Source organism: Phocoena phocoena, chromosome 8 (assembly GCF_963924675.1).
Source record: "Phocoena phocoena chromosome 8, mPhoPho1.1, whole genome shotgun sequence".
In the NCBI taxonomy this organism is placed as follows: domain Eukaryota; kingdom Metazoa; phylum Chordata; class Mammalia; order Artiodactyla; family Phocoenidae; genus Phocoena; species Phocoena phocoena.
This window is the reverse complement of record NC_089226.1, coordinates 54,606,662-54,623,853: the sequence shown is the minus strand read 5'-3', so window position 1 is coordinate 54,623,853 and position 17,192 is coordinate 54,606,662. Positions and strand designations below refer to the sequence as shown.

The 17,192-nt window shown below is 48.1% G+C and overlaps 1 protein-coding gene across 1 annotated transcript; it reads right to left on the bottom strand.

The window, feature by feature from the left end:
* Window positions 1–8,219: 8,219 nt before the first annotated feature.
* KCTD21 (potassium channel tetramerization domain containing 21) lies at window positions 8,220–9,002 on the bottom strand. Its single transcript, XM_065883093.1, has one exon. The coding sequence runs from the start codon at window positions 9,000–9,002 to the stop codon at window positions 8,220–8,222; it is 783 nt and encodes a 260-aa protein (XP_065739165.1).
* Between the last annotated feature and the right edge of the window lie 8,190 nt (window positions 9,003–17,192).

The following is a 17,192-nucleotide window of genomic DNA, read 5'->3' as shown; positions in this document are numbered from 1 at the left end:
CCACTGGACCGCCAGGGAAGTCCCCCAAATACAGTTGTATTCTGAGGTACTGGAGGATATAACTTCTACATATGAATTCTGGGGGGACAAAATTCATCCCATAGCATTCATCTGGAAAATAGGGACAGTAAATTGTTCCTAACTCACAGGGCTCTGGTGAGGATTAGAAGTGTTAATAACAATAAAGGAGGCGGGAGGAGCAGGTCCAGCTCACAGGACGCTGACCCAGCCCTACCACTGATTGGTTTGTGGCCCTGGCCATTTTCCCTATCTGTAAAATAAGGATGTTGGGCCAGGGGCAAAGCTTCCAGGGTCTAATTAGCCCAGGGGAAAGGGTATGCAGACCTGCAGTGACATTACCTCTGTTGGTTAATGTCGGATTTCATTTAACCTAAGACAATTTCAAGATACAAGTTTATTTTATGTTTTACCACATAAGAATACATAATGTCAATTATCATTGAAAGATACTATCAATTGTTAAGTCTCCTGATTTCAGAGATGTTGGAATGTGAAAAAATATGTGTCTTAGAATTGATGAAAGAGAGTATGTCCTGTTTCTTTGCTTTTGGCAACAAAGATCTACTGAAGGGGAGCAGGCAGGGCCATTTGGCCTTCAGCCTCGGATTTTGGCCATTGTTCCACGTCAGATTTATGCAGGGAGGTAGGGTGGTGAGGCATCTTCCCAACTGATGCTTATCACCTTCAGAACTAGCTAAACTCATGGCTGGGAAACAGATTTAAAAAGCTGCTTAGGCCCCACTTGAGCTTTTGGTGCACCTCATAAAATGAGCTCATGGCTTTGGAACCTGACAGACCTGGGTTCTTGTTCCAAGTCTGCTGCTCGCCAACCAAGAGGTTGAAAGAAGAAAGGCTCCAAAAAAAGAAGAAGAAGAAGAAGAAGAAGAAGAAGAAGAAGAAGAAGAAGAAGAAGAAGAAGAAGAAAGGCTCCAATGTGCAAAGAGGGCTTTGCCAAATGTGGCATGCACAAGGCGTAGTGTATGGGAGAGAGAGGGCTGAGAGTCAAGGGTCCTGGGGTCCTCCCTGGCTGTGTAACTGGGACAAGTCCCTCCACCACTCTGGACCTGTTTCCTCACGCATAAGGGTAAAGAGGTGGAGTTCAGTCATTTATTCAACAAATGTGAACTGAGGAGCTCCCCTTGGAAGCAGTGTGCTGCAGGCCAGGGATATAGAGGTGTGAGAGGTAGTCCCTGCTTTAGGAGAGATCTCCCCATCCAGTGTGGAGAGCACGAAGTACAGGGCCAAGAGGAGGGAGCCAGGCGCTCTCCATGTACTTCTCACTTCATCCTTATAATCACTCTACAATGTAGGGAATGCAGGTATTTTTATCCCCACTTCCTAGATGAAGTCATTGAGACAGAGAGAGATGGTGGTGCTTGCCAAAGTCACACGGCAGAGCCAGGATTTGGACTGGTCTGCCTGACTGAAAGCCAGTTCTCTTTCCTCTTTGCCTTTGATGGTCAGTTACAAGTTTCCTTCTAGGACAACATTCTCAGATTCTATGCCAAAAATAGCCAGTGAATGTCATGTTCTGACAGCCCTTTTTCTTAGCTGCCAAGTAAGGAAGCCCCTTTCTTTGCTCAGGAATGATGATGGGGGGATGCTGAGATTTGTCTAATCTGCCTCCCCTTCTAAGGAGGTGGGGAGCACCACGTTTCAGTGGAATAAGCCTCATCCTCGCAAAAGCTTTTGGACTTCACTCAAGGGAATATTAGTAGTACGACATGACATCTGAGTGACTCCACTTTGCCTGGTTGTTTTAGCTCCAGAGGCACTTAGTAACGTCCAGCATTTCACACCGGAAAATACAAAAATCCCAGGACTGCTCCGTCACCAAGTATTGTGTTCACAGCACAAAAGGCTGGGAGAAGACTAGTGGGGCCGGTCCAGTGCTAGAAGCCCATGACAGCCCCATCAAGGGATTTTTTTGGCCTCTGCTCACATAGCTCCAGAGTTAGCGGGATCGTGCTTCCAGCCAACTCTGGCTAGAAGAGACTTCTAGCTGGTAGAGATTACCTTTTTGCCTTCGACCGAGGTTGCTCTCTGGCCCAGCTCAGTGAAGTGATTTACCCGAGGTCACCTGGAACATTGTGGAAAAGCCTGGATCAGAGTCCTGGCACTTGGAGACCTGGTTCTGTCCTTGGCCTCACAACTGAGGGGAAATAATCCTGAAGGAGGATTCAGACTGGTTTCTCACCTTGACTTGGCCACTTAATTTGAATTAAATGACATATAATTCAATTTCATAATTATCCAAGGGCCTACTATGTTCAGGCACTGTACTTACACACAGTGTGTTCACATGTAAGTCGTTTCATCCTCATCTATTAAAAAAAAAGCCCCTCCTGTGTTGCTTCTCTCAGAGCCTTTTTGGGAGGATTAAATGAGTAAAAGAAAGCAAAGTGCTTTGTTAAACTGTAAAGTGGTGTCAACATTGAGGCTATCCTATCTCTGTGGTCCACTCCACCTGTAACAGACTTCCACCTTAGCACTGCCCATCCTATTGGAATTTGTTTACCTGTCTCTCTCCCCCACTGCACAGCCTGAGGGAGGAATGTGCAGGGTTCACCTTTGCTTTCTCAGAGCCCAGCCCTGGGGTTGGTATACGTTAGGCGTTCAAAAGAGTATGTGAATAAACAGACCATGTGATTTGAGATCTGATTCTCAGATCCCTGGGGATGCCAACCAGAAGGGCACTGAAAGACCAGAGGAGGAAGGGCTCAGTGGTGGAGAGGGTGAGAAGGGTATGCACTGTGGATGGACAGGTTTGGGTCACTGGTGAGGAGAGGTGGGATGCTTTAAGCATTAGGAGTGCCTTGGGCAAAGGTCAGGAGTTAAAAATCCACGTGGATTATGCAGGGGACACTGAGGGCGTGAGCAAGCGAGACAGCAGTGAAGGATGAGGACAGAAAATAATGATGATGATGATAGTAATAATTATAGTAATGGTAGTAATTCATGCAGTAAGTAGAGCACTTACTATACTCCTGGCCCTATTCAAAAAGCTGAAGATGTATTCCTCATCAAACCCTTACAACGGCCCCGTGGGTTGTAGGTACTATTACCACAGCTTTACAGACAAGGAAAGAGAGAGGTTAAGTAACTGGCCAGAGGTCACATAGCCGTTAAGTGGCAAAGCCGGGATATGATTCCAGGCAGTCTAACTCCAGAATCCGTGCTCTTAAGTAGGTTGAAGCCTGTATATAAAGAGCCAGGAACTTTGGACTTTTTCTTGTGTTATAGGAAAAAGTTTGAGCAAGACTTTTGAGCAAGGTGGAGTTTGAACAAGAGAGGACATCAAGGAGGTAAAAATGTCTTATTCCACAGGTGGCAGAGTCCCTCAAACATAGATTGAGCACTTTCTGTGTGCTGAGCACTGGTGATACAAAGAGCCAGCCCGAGCCCTGGCCCTCAGAAGCATGCGGTTCAGTGGGGGACACGGAGGTGTGCTGGAGCACGCTCCCTCTGGCTCTCCAGAGCCCATTGTGTGCCTCTCTTCCCCGATGATCAGTGACTTCATGTTGGTGACTTGAAATTGACTACTGTGAGAGTATTTACACCATGGAAATTGGCTGATGCTACAGATCAGTGCGTGTCCATGAGAGCTAGTTGTTGTTAAATATTTACCCGCACAACACTGCCTGTGAACAGCTGCAGTATGCTGATAAAAGTCCACACCAGATATAGGGTGGTACAAAGCGGGCTGGGAGTAACTCTACTTGGTGAGCCAAGGAGGCAAGGCTTATGCAGAGTGTTGAAGGATGAGCAGATGTTTGCTACGTAGACAAAGTAGTAAAGGGCAGGCGAGGTGTGGAATGGCATGGCATGGTCATTCTTTGGTTCTGTGAGATGAAACTATGGACAGGAAGGAGCTTGGCAACCTATGAGATGCCAAACAAAAGGGTGTTTTTTAAGCAAATTCAGTACTGGATTTATAAAGTGAACTAATTGGGGTTGGGAAGGGAGAACCCATGTCACAATGCAGCAGGATCTAGAGGATTTATGACTCAGCTGAGCCTTTACCCTGCACCTCAGTAAAAGGGAACCTAGGCTTTTGGGAGGGACTGACATAAGAATGGGGTGGACCACTCTAGGGCCGTCCGTTAACTGGGAAATGTTGATAAAGGCTTTGAAATACTCCCCAATACATATATTGGGGTGGGAGGGCCAGGGAACTTGGTGGAAAATAGGTCCAGGAGAGGGGGCAGTGAGGTCAGTCACACCTGACTGGGCATGTACTCCCTGCCCAGAAGTCAGAGCTAAGCCGTGGCACCACAGAGCTTATTTTGTTGTCCTTTGGGTGGGGTTCTGGGTACCATGGGTTGCTCAGTGATCCTCTGGTTTCCATAGGCCAACTTTTCTCTTCAGGGCCCCCCTTGGTCCCTGTACCCCAGACTGGGGTGAGCATGCCACCAGACTGTCTCCACAGCTGTTTGGTGCCACACTGTCCTGAAGGTTCTGAAGGAGACTGAGGTCACGGGGCTGTCTGGATAGATGGAGCTGCCAGAGCCAGGACCCCACAGGGCCTGGAAAGAAGCCTGGGCCCCTCCCTTTGATGGGCCAGTTATCAAGGTTGTTTTGCTCTGCAAGATGATCACGGGGTCTCATTTCCCTGCCAACTGCCCAACCAGCCCTGAGGCCCCTGGGATACAGGCAGACTCAGGTGGTCAGTGTGAACAGACCACAGTTCAGGAAAGGGATGGGCTGGTGCTCTGGACACAAGTGAAATTGGCCTAGGCTGATCTTGGCTATGCCTCCACTTACAGTAGCCTGTTTTAGGAGTAATTTGTAAAAGAAACCTGGAAGTTTGGGGTGAACAAAGGTGCAGTTACAAAAGCGCTATGTTTTAGGCCACATAGAAGTTTACAAAGCGGAGTGACCACACCCTAGCCTGGGGGGCTGTGTAGGGCACTGAGGTGTTGGCAAGGGGGGTGCCATGGCCACCTCTGCACAGGGAGCTCTGGCCCAAAGACAGAACCTAGCATCAGAAGGCTTGCCCTTCATAAAAGGGCAAAGAGCTGTAGGAGGTGCCTGAGGTGACAGCTACTGCTGGCCTTCCAGCATGCAGGGGCCCTGTTTGGTGGCAGGTCTCACCAAGTGGTCACGCCAAAGTGCCTTAGGGTTCCCTCAAGAGCACCCTCCCTGACCGTCCCTCTGCATGCCTCGGGGAGGAACAGACAGCTGACAAGGTCGTGTGCCCAGAACTGCCCTTTAGTTGGGACAAAGCTCTCAGCTGTGCAGAAGGCTAAGTAAGCTGAGTCCGGTTGAGCTCACTGACCGCCACCGTGTCTCGCCCCGGGCAGCTAGGGGCTCACGACAAGGATCACACGCCTGCCTCCCAGCCGACCCTGACTCACTGGTCCTCTGGGATGGTGCCGCCTGCAGGCTATCTCTCTGTGCACTCACCTGAGGGAGACGGGCACCGTGAGCACTCTGCATGTACTGCATGTGGCTCCCTTTGTGCGGAGGCCCTGCGTGGAGCCTCACCTGCACGGCTCCCGGGCCTCGGCTCATGGCGTTTCCAGTGCCCACGGTGCCCTCCTTAGCTCATTTTGTTACCATCCAACCTACCCTTAAAGGCCCAGCTCGACCATCCATTATGCCTTTTCTGAGAACTAAGCTTGCTTTCCCCAAGTTCCCACAGCACAGTGTATGGCCCTCTAAGCCTTCCCAGACTAAACCTATCTGTGGCTGTTCCCATCCTCAGGGACCATACACCAGGTGCCCCAGAAGGCTTGTTAAATTGTTATATGCTCATGGTGTCTCCTGCATGACAGTCCATCATTACTCCTAAAAGAGCAAACATTTATTGAGCTCCTATGGGCCAGGCCTAGCTAGGAATTTTCACATACACAACCAAGTCACAGAACACTAGGAGGTGGGATTGTTATCTGATGAGGAAACAAATCAGGGAGGCCCAGGGACTTGTCCAAGGTTACACAGCAAGTGATGGAGCCAGAATTCAGACCCAGGTCAGCTTGATTCCAAAGCCAAGGTTTTTTCCCTTATGTGTAGACACAAAATAATAACAACCATTTATCAATTATACTGTATTCTCACATAAATTATTTCATTTGATCCTCACAACAGCCCTGTGAGGTAGGTAGGGTTACGTGTTACTGTTATGCACATTTCACAGATGAAGAAACAGAGATGGCTCAGTGAGGTAAGTGACTTGCATAAAGTCACACAGCAAATTAGTGGCTTCACAGGACCTGTGCTTTCTCTAAAGTCAAGCTGCTTGAATTAAGAAGCACCGAAAAGATGGAGAAAGAATTTTTATGGAAAAGAAAAAGAGACAGTGGTGATTTATAATATTTCTTCCTTGAACTATTCTGCTATGGTCACAGCTTCTGCTGGCTGGTCTAAATTGGGTTCTCCTGAGTGGCTTTCCTGAATACCATTGGCCTGGTGGCATGGGACAGTTATCAGAGACTCCTGGGTCCCACTGTAGGGGGGGAAAAGTCCTTTATTACCTAAGGGATGTGGCCTTGCCCACAGCCCAGCGTACAAGCTCCCTATTCACAGGGTGTAACTATGGGAAGCCCCTTCTTCGGACCATCCCCTGGGGGCACCTGTGGCACCAGACTTCTCTGGCTTTGTCAGAGGGCCCCTGCCCAGTGGGGAAGATTCTGGGACTCCCAAGGCCACCCTCACGCCAGGGATGAGTCATGATGTGCCGCTTTGAGACACGCACTGCTCATCACCCCCTGGGAAGTGGCAGCTCAGGGTCTCACCCCAAGGAGGTCCATGGGCTGGTTATGCCCAGAAACTACTGCAGGGGAAGCCCACATCCTTCAGAGCAGTGTTTTAAGGGCTGGACGCTTACTCCAAGGGCAATGTTATGGTTCAGGTCACTCCCAGGCTCCTTGTTATGCATTGCCAAGACCCTGGTCTCCTTCCTCTGGGGCAGCAATCTTCAAACTCAACAGAAGATGGTCAAAAGCCACGAACAGTCATGTCTGGTGAGGAGGGAGGGTCACAAATGAAGCGAAGGCACGACAAAATGGGGATGACTTACAGGGAATGAAAGGGGCTAACCTTGGTTCCGAAGACAAATCCCAAGGGGAATCCTAATATCGAGTAATAATATTTTCAAAATAGGGATCTGGCCTCTCAAAGTGACTATTCTGAAAGAGAAAATACACATTTGGGTGAGAAGGAAGGTCTACCAGGACCAGAAAATGGTTGTGGAAGGACAGGTTTCGGCTCAATGTAAGGAAGGACTTTCTAACAGCCAACTATGGCAGGGGCTGGCCTTGGGGATGACCAGCTTCCTGTCACTGAGGGTATGCAAGCAGGGATAGTTGATCTCCTGAAGGTACTGGGGAGAAGCCCTCAGCCGCAAAGGTGCTGGGGTGTTCTGGGGGTGCGGGAGGACTGAGCAACTGCTGAATCATTTTCCAACCCTGAGAGTCCATAATATATTTTTAAATGATCTGTTTCAATGAGACTTCAACTTCTTGGGGAAAGGATTACAAAAGTCAGGTATCAGGACACATGATGAAGCGCCTTTCGTTGCACTGGCTCCAGATACTTTCAGATCTTCGCAGGGACAGCAGCTTATTTCTGAAGCCGGAAATCCCCAAAGGCCTAGATTTGGCCCAGTCAAGAGGGATATCCCCATCTTCTGAACGCTGCCTGGAGGCTAATTCCTCCAGGCCATGCCAGGCTCAAATCCCACCCTCACTACCCACTTCATTTCCAAGCCAGCCAAGCAAGTCCAAGGTTCTGGCCACATCCCAGGGACGGAGGGGCAGGCAGGATGGGAATCTCTGGGTACTTCATGTCCTGGGAAACTAGAGGGAGCCTCTTATTCTCACCCCATCCCTTCCACCAGAGGCTCTGTTTACAGATGGCTAAGTGAGGCACTGCCTAATGGTACAGAGAGCTGGACCCAAGAAAAAACTGCTGTTCCTTTGTCTAGCCAAAAAGTCCTCCTGTGGCCTCCTTTAGGACATGTTGGCAGACTCTTCACTTAGAGCAAACTGCCCATCCCCAGCTCAAAGTAGCAAGGAAAAAGGTGGCTGTGTCAAGAGGACACATGGATTCCTACAGGTGGACTGCATCACGGGGGAAATCAAGTCCTGCTACACGATTAATGCAGGTTAGTATAGTGGCCTGCCTCACACCACTGGCGAGACACTCTCCAAGATCTTGGCTTTAGGAAGCCCCCCTCCAATGTTGCTGGGGTCCTTTTACCTGTACCGTATTAATCGAATAATCTTATTGTTCATAAAATCCACAGCGTGTGGGTGAGAAGAATCGATGCAGAAGCCGTCACTCAGCGCGATTTTCAGCACCTCCTCCATGAAGACCTGGAAGCTGTTGATCTGCTTGTTGGCTGGCACCACCCAGAGCCTCTTGAGGTTCTGCTTGGTGTACTCCTCCTCAGGCAGGCCCTCCACATTGGCCACCCAGTCCAGAGTCAGGTGGTTGGGGTCTTGCAAATGGCTGGTGATGGAGGATAGGTTGCCATTGGAGCAGTAGAAGAGCTTGGAGCCGAGAAGCTTGAGGAAGAGGCAAGAGGTGCTGAAGATGTTGGCGTTGAAGACCTCCATGCTGGAAGAGGACAGGCTGTAGATCTGGGGTGCCTCACGCACAGTGAAGTGGACCGTCTGCACACGCTGGTTCAGCGTGATGTTGAGCATGGCATTCTTCTCGGCCTTGGACAGCTCCACCTCCTTCTCCTGCAGGGCCTCAATCAGGGGCTGCACCTGGTAGAAGTCAGCCTCCCTGCGGAGCAGGCCCATCTCCTGGAAGTCCTCGGGCAAGTCCAGGTGGGAGGTTCGCAGGAAGTTGAGGATGTAGCGGAACACTTTGCCGTCACGGTCAATGAAGCAGTGGCCCTGGCTGTCCCTCTTGGTGGGCATCTTCCCGCTGAACATGGCGCCCAGCATGGAGTCAGGGAAGCTGGTCAAGGTTGCCAGTGAGGTTGTATAGAGCTTCCCCCCGACATTCAGTGTGATGGGGTCAGACATGGCAGGAGGCTGGGGTGCTGGGAAGTAGTCCTACAGAGAGAGGTAAGTAAGAAATGACCATTACCCAACTATATCTGATATCTTAGTTTGTTGGGGCTGGTATAACAGAATACTATAGACTGGGTGGCTTGAGTAACAAACATTTATTTCTCACAGTTCTGGAAGCTGGGAAGTTGAGGATCAAGGTAGGGGCAGATCTGATGTCTGATGAGGGATGTCTTCTCGCTGTGTCCTAATATGGCAGAAGGGGTAAGAGAGCTCTCTGGAATCTCTTTTATAAGGGCAGTAATCTTGTTCATGAGGGCTCCACCCTCATGACCTAATCTTCCAAAGGCCCCACCTCCTTACGCCATCACATTGGAGGTTGGGATTTCAACATATAATTTTGGGGCACACAATCATTCGGTCCATAACACCTGGGTAGTCACAGTTCTCAACTTCTTTTTTTTTTTTTTTTTTTTTTTTTTTTTTGCGGTACACGGGCCTCTCACTATTGTGGCCTCTCCCGTCGCAGAGCACAGGCTCCGGACGCGCAGGCTCAGCGGCCATGGCTCACGGGCCCAGCCGCTCTGCGGCATGTGGGATCTTCCCGGACCGGGACACGAACCCGTGTCCCCTGCATCGGCAGGCGGACTCTCAACCACTGCGCCACCAGGGAAGCCCCTCAACTTCTTATTGTAGGTCCTTGGAGTTGAAACGAATTAATACTTGACAAACAAATGGATGGGTAATAATTGCCACACCGTCTAAAGCATATTAGGTTCACTAGGGAGTTTAAAAAAAAAAAAGAAAGAAAGAAATGAAAAGATAAAACAAAGCCTGGGTTCCACCCTCCAGAGATTGTTTTAACTGGCCTGGAATGTGGCCTCAGCATTGGTATTTTTTAAAAGCTGATTCTAAATGTTCAGTTAGGACAGAGAACCACTGGTCTAAGGAAAGAAAGATAATGTGCCTGGACTGAATGCTATTCTAGCTGCTCTTATGTACATTTGCTTACATACTATCCTTTGACATAGACAATATCATCAATCATCCCCACTGTGCAGATAGGGAAACTGTGTCAGGATTCATTCACCGGTCATTCAGACCGGTGAAGGGTTCTGCCAGGATTCAAGCCCAGGTTCCTTTATATGAGAGAGAAAAATGTATTCATGCTTATTAGCCAAAGACTGGTCCACTGTAGATACTTAACAGATGTTCTGAGATTTAGGACTTCAAGCCCCGTGCTCCTTCTGCTGTACCGATGTTGCCTTCTTATTTAATTATTTTTTCCATCTAAAAGAATTCACAACAAATGGCTGTGATCAGTACCACTTCCATCTATCTACCAGGCCCACAATGGGTCACTCAACCCTCTGGACACTCCTTTCTGGATTCTCATCCTCCCATGACAACTTGCCTTGCCATGAAGATGCTCTTGGCTCCTGATGGCCTGCCCTTTTCTACCATGATGGCACCCCAGCCTCCTCTGAAACTTGCTTTGAGGTCAGTGCAAATGTGGGACTCTGCAACCAAGCGCCCTTCCTGAAGGCTCTTTACCCACTCCACTCCTTAACAAACCTCCCCCACTATTCCCCCACTGATCTCACAGCCTCTAGTGTCTAGGGCTGGTGTCTCCTTCAACCTAAAGTCTTGGTTTCTAACTTTTCTTGAAGGTTCTAGAAATCAGGGGATGTACCTTCTTGGCTTCCAACACGATACTTTCTCAGGAGCCAACCTGTGCAATGAATTCAGCAATCTTCCTCTAATGTTGGGTGTGGAGGGCACAGGGAGGAATCAGCCCCACTGCTGCCCTTGAGAAGAGCCCAGGCTGGCAGAGACCACAGCAAGAGACAGTGAGGGTACAGTAACAAGAGAAATGTACCAATTACAGCACAGGGAATATCGCTAATATTTTATAGTAACTTTAAATGGTGTATAATCTATAAAAATTTTGAATTTCTATGCTGTAAACCTGAAACTAATATTGTAAATCAACTCTACCTCAACAATGAAAGAAAGAAAGAAAAAAAGAAAAGGATGGAAGGAAGGGAGGAAGGGAGGGAGGAAGGGAGGAAGGGAGGAAGGGAGGGAGGGAGGGAGGAAGGAAGGAAGGAAGGAAGGAAGGAAGGAAGGAAGGAAGGAAGGAAGGACAGGAGATGTACCAAGAGATGTGGGAGTAGGTCTGGAATTAATTCTGTCATGTTTACTGTCCAGATGGGAAAACAGAGGTCCAAGAGGGGGACTTCCCGAAAGTCACCCAGCAGGGGTTGCAAACGGGCCAGGGCAGTTCTCACCCCACCCCTGCCTTCTGAGGAGGCCAACTGCACTGAGACCCCCTTACTTCAGAGGGTGGAGGCCATGCTGGGTGTGGAAGATGCTCGGCTGTCCCACCCAACTCTCTGTGGGGAGGGCCCTTTGTAATTCTTTCCCTGTGTAATGGGGCACTTTGATATCGCAGAGAGACATTAACCATCTGCAGTGTCTGAAGGGAAACAAGCCCATGATGAAGTTACAAAATCATCAGCAGAAGCCTGGAGCAGATGGGCTGTGAGACAGTGTTGGAGGGGGTGTCCAACAGAGAGGGGGTGGGGGAGGGCTCCGAGGAAGTGGGGGTGGCTGTGCTGAGACCTGCAGCTGAGGTGGATGCTTGGCCCGGGGCCTGAGTCTGGCCAATTTTGTCTCCAGGGGGTCCAGGCAGGAGCCGGACCTAGTTTCCAGTCTCTTTTCCTGTTTGATTTAAGGCCCAGGCTCTGTGAAGTGGCTCAGCTCCATGGAAAGAGCAGGCTTAGGCTGGGCTGTCTTTCCTGACAGTTCCATGGGCTGCAGACCCCGTATCTCCGAAGCACATTAGTTCTGAAGAGCTCAAAGCACAGGGGTAGGGACGACAATGAGGAGCCAGAGGGCGTACCTGGGGGCCCTCGGACGGGCACCCAGACTCCTATTTTCCTGCTTGCAAAAGCAGCAGAGCACCTGCCTTCCTGCCCCTGAGCCCCTGCAGTGAGGCTCCTGATCATTTGTCCAGGGTAGCACCAGGAGCTGCTGTCAGTCAGGGCGGAGGCTGGTTAGAAGGCAGGTCTCCTGACCCCAGACGAGGGTGCTCCCTGTGGTATTCTCCCCAGACCCAGGAGTCAGAGAACTCAGCCCTTCAAGCCCCTATTTCCTAGTCACAGTGCCACGGTGTCCACCATGGCAAATCCACAGTGACACAGGGGGGTAGGAACTGGCACCTGGTGGGGCTGAGAAGCTTCATGAATGTGGCAGGAGGGTTTGGCCACGGAGCTCCAGCCCCCCTGTGTACCCAGCTGCCTCTTGGACACCTCCACCTGAATTTTCTATGGGTACCAGAAGCCTCGCACAGAACTCCTCTTCCCCAGAACCTGCTGTTGACTCTTCTTAGCCGCCCGTCTGCCTGAGCCTGGGAGGCAGCCCTGACTCCGCATCCTGACATTTTTCTCAACTGTCCCCTTGGACCTGTCCCTATGGCAACTCCTGGAGCTCAGGCCTCATCCCCGATCCCCCAACATCCTCACTTGGCTCCCTTCCGCCTTTCTGTCCACCTTCCATTTTAGTTTGCAGGCCGATCTTCCTGACATAGTACTGCCTGCTCTAACCACCCTGCTCATCCAATCTTACCTCTAATCCTGCCTCTCCCCACACTCTATGCTCCAGGACTCCTGACACCTCTGCATCCATCCTCACCTGCCCTGCCTTTGCTTTCCTCGTACCACCCTTCTTCACTTTCTCCACCATCTCTGCAGTCAACCTGTAAGGCCCAGCCTATGAGTCACTGCCTCGATAAGGCAGTCCCCAGATCTCCACCTTCCCAGCTCTCCTCTTGGGGTTTCTGGTCCCTTGCACAGCCCACCATTCCATCATGTAATGATCTGCTTTGCATATGGCCCTCCTCCCTGGCTTTCTCAAGATGAAGATCACTGGATATCCTCAACTCATATCTTGTAACATATATGAAAATTAACTCAAAATGGATCACAGACCTAAATGTAAAATCTTTTTAAAACTATAAGACTTCTAGGAGAAAATCTGTGACTTTCTGTTAGGCAAGGATTTCTTGGATAGGACCTAAGAGGCACAAATCATAGAAAATTTAATAAACTAGACTTCATCCAAATGAAAAACTTCTCCTCTTCGAAAGACACTGTTAAAAAAAATGAAAATGAGGGCTTCCCTTGTGGCGCAGTGGTTGAGAATCCACCTGCCCATTCAGGGGACATGGGTTCAAGCCCTGGTCCGGGAAGATCCCACATGCCGTGGAGCAACTAAGCCCATGCACCACAACTACTGAGCCTGCGCTCTAGAGCCCACGAGCCACAACTACTGAGCCTGTGCTCTAGAGCCCGTGCTCCACAACAAGAGAAGCCACCGCAATGAGACGCCCACGCACCGCAACGAAGAGTTGCCCCCACTCGCCGCGCGCAGCAACGAAGACCCAACGCAGCCAAAAATAAATTATTTTTTTAAAAAATGAATATGAGACACAAACTGCAAGAAAATATTTGCAAAACACCTATCTGATACATGATTGTTAACCAGATTATATAAAGAACTCTCAAAACTCAGTAAGAAAATAAACAACCCAACTAAAAAGTGGGCAAAAGATCTGAACAAGCACCTTCACTGAGAAGATATATAGATGACAAATAATCACATGAAAAGATGCTTGGTATCCTTGGTCATTAGGGACATGAAAATTAAAATCACAGTATACCTATTACAATGGCTCAAATGAAAAATGTGACAATACCAAATGCTGATAAGTACGTAGAGCAATGGAAATACTTACACATTGCCGTGAGAATGCAAAATGGTGCAACCACAGTAGAAAACAGTTTTTGGCATCCAGTTACCATATGACCCATCAATCCTACTCCTAGATATTTATCCCAGAGAAATGAAGACACGTGTCCATGCAAAAACCCATGTGTGAATGATTATAGCAGCTTTACTTGGAATTGCCCAATCCCAGAAACTAAAACGTACATGATAAACAAATTGTGGTACATCCATACAATGGAATATGACTCAGCAATATAAAGGAACTAGCTACCGACACACACCACAACACAGAAGAATCTCAAAAGCATTCTATTAAGTGAAAGCGGCCCGCCTCAGAAGGTTACATGGCATATGATTTTATTTATACAACATTCTGGAAAAGACAAAACTAGAGAGACAAATCAGATCAGTGACTGGAGAGGCTAGGGGTAAGACTGGCTACAAACAGGCACGAAGGAATATTTTGGATGGAAATATTCTATATCTTGATATGCTGGGAGACAAATGACTGTATAAAGATTATAAAAATTCATATAACTGTATACCTAAAAAGGGTGACTTTTACTGCACATACATTATGCCTTCATAAACTGGGAAAAAAATCAAGACTGACTGTGTCACGGACAATACAATACACTGGGTTATGATCAGTTTTACGTATATAGTGTTGTGAAACTTTTGTTTCCTTTGTGTGTGTGTGAGAGAGAGAGAGACAGAGAAAGGAAGAGGAACTGGATTGTGATATAGAGTGTACCTCCATACTGTGGGTTGTGATAAAAATTGTTTGTGAAAACCACTGCCTAGTTTGTGACCTCTGTGAGAGCAGTGTCCCTGCATATTCACTGCCTAGCGCACAGTAGGTGTGGGGGGTACTCTGGGGCAGGGGCTGAGAGAGGAAGGAATGAACATGCACTGAGCATTCCACTACATCCGAGGCCTTTACACCCATCAGCCCTTTTAATTCATATAGCAATCCTACAAAACAGGCATCATTCTGTTTGGCAGACAGGAAACAGAGACTCAGATCAGACTGAGGACTTGCCCAGGACACACAGCCAGCCAGTGGAAAGCTCAGTCCCTTCCCACTGCACAGGTTGCTGAGAGTTGTAATAGCAACAAAAGGCTGTTTAATAGCTTCAGCAAGTGTGAGAATCCCTTAAGTAGACTTTAAAAATACTGCTATGCGGCTTGCCTGACAAGATACTAGCTACCACCTGCTGAGCACAACACCTGCTTTTATAATGCTTCACCTGATACATGGTAGCATTTTATTTATTTTTAATAAAAATATATAGAAAAGTACAGAGGATGATACTCTTGTGCTGATTCTGTACATGCATTACCTCATTTGATGTCTCACAAGCACCCTGTGAGAGAGATTCTATTATCTCTATTTTACAGAGAAGGAAACTGAGGCTCAGAAAGGTTAAGAGACTGCTCAAGGTTACAGAGCTAGTCACTGGAGGAGCTGCGATCTGAATCCAGGTCAGTGGATCCAACACCTCTGATAGTTTCCCCTCCCCACCTTGAGGTCCCAGCGTGAGTGGGAGATGCATACTCCCTTATTCTCTGTCCAGATCAGGCTGGGGTAGGTCTTTCGGCAGCTAGTTCATGGCTGGCCTGGGACTCTGCCCACTCACATCTGAGGATATGGGGACAGGACCCTGGATGGCCTGGAGCCCCTCCATAGCTGACACACCACAAGTCCACTAGAGGTCTGTACCCTTCTATTGTAATACCAACTCATGATGCGTAATGACAAAGCAGCAAAACACAAAAAGCCAGGCTTTTTAAAAGCCAGATTAGAAGAGATGAATGAGAATGCAAACTGAACCACGAAGTAGGAGATAAAAGAAACCCGACCACTGTGTCTGAACAAAGAATTTTTCTTAAGCAAGAGACTTTCCAAGTCTGCCTCTCTACTTGAAAAGAACCAAGAAAAAGATCAGCCTATTTCCCTCTCTGAGAAAACCAGGAAATTATGCCATGCGGATCTTCAGACCATCTGACTGGGCAGGGAAGGCCAGGGGGCCCGGGAACTTCGGAGTTGGCTGGAAATTCTCTCCTCCCTGAAATGGGTCTGTGGCCAAAACGAGGGGTGGTGAATCTTAAGGCCCAGCCTGGTACCATGTGAAGGGCCAATCCCAGTCTGGGGCCTGAAAAATCACCCAGTTGCAACCTCTAATTGTAACAAAGGAAATATAATGCTTTGAGAGTAGGTGTCCCATAAGAAAGGGCAGTCAAGACGTTGCTCTAGAGAGTCTTACTTTAAAACTATGTCTCCATTCCCGCAGGCCTCACGAGGGACACAGCTATTGCCCGGTGAGGACTTATTGTGTACCCTACCTGTGCTAGGTGCGTTATACACATTAACTCATTTAATCCTCGTAACATTCCTTTGAGGAACGTATTATCTTACTTAACAAATGAGAACCTGAGGCCCTAAGAGGTAGGTAACTTGCCCAAAGAAAGCAGTGGCAGAGTCAGGATTCAAGCCCAGGCCTGTCTGACTGCCATGCTCTGAATGACTTCCTTGGGAATTCAGCAGCCAAACCCCTTGGAGAGGTTCGTCACTTGTCCCCTCCTACCTCTTACCAGGTGCTCTCAAACCTGCCCCTCAATTTGATTCTGACCTACATGAGACCAGTGCACAGAGAATCAACATTTCCTGAGCACTGAGGACATGCCCCGAGCTATGTGAGTCATTTTCCTGTAGATTATCTCATAACACCACCACACCGAGGCTGTGAGGTAGGTACGATTATCATCCCAATTTTCTGGATTATAAAACTGAAGCACAGAATGGTGAAGACAGCTGCTTAAGATCACACAGCTAGAGGTAGGAGAGCTAGAATTCCAAGTGAGGTCTCTCTTCAAAGCCTGTGCCCCCTTCAGAAACAAAGCTATGGCATTTTATTAAGAAGCATAAACAGGATTTGAGTAAAGAGAGACCTGTGATGATTCTGAGAGGGAATATCTTAAAGTTGTTCTTCTAAAATTAATTACAGTTGTTATGCTATCCTAGTCCAACTCCCAAAAGTATTTTTTCAAAAGGTTAAAAAAAAAGATTAAAATCTTATTTTGGAAAAATTGGTGAGTGATAACCTGAAAGAATATTTGAAAAAGCATAATATATCTTAGTTTTATGTAGGAAATCAGACTATAAGGCAATGAACTATGGTATTAAGACAATGAAAAGGGGAAGGAATTTTGTAATAAATGTGTTGAAAAGACTGATTAGTAATTAAAAAAAATAAATATATATTGATCCTTACAACAACTCTGGGATGCAGGCAGGACAGATCACATTATCTTTATTTCACAAACCAAGGAAGATGAGTCCCTGGCCCAGGGCTTTGTGTCCATTCTTGACCTCTGAGTCACAGCCTCTGGGAGGTTCCAGGTTTGGACACT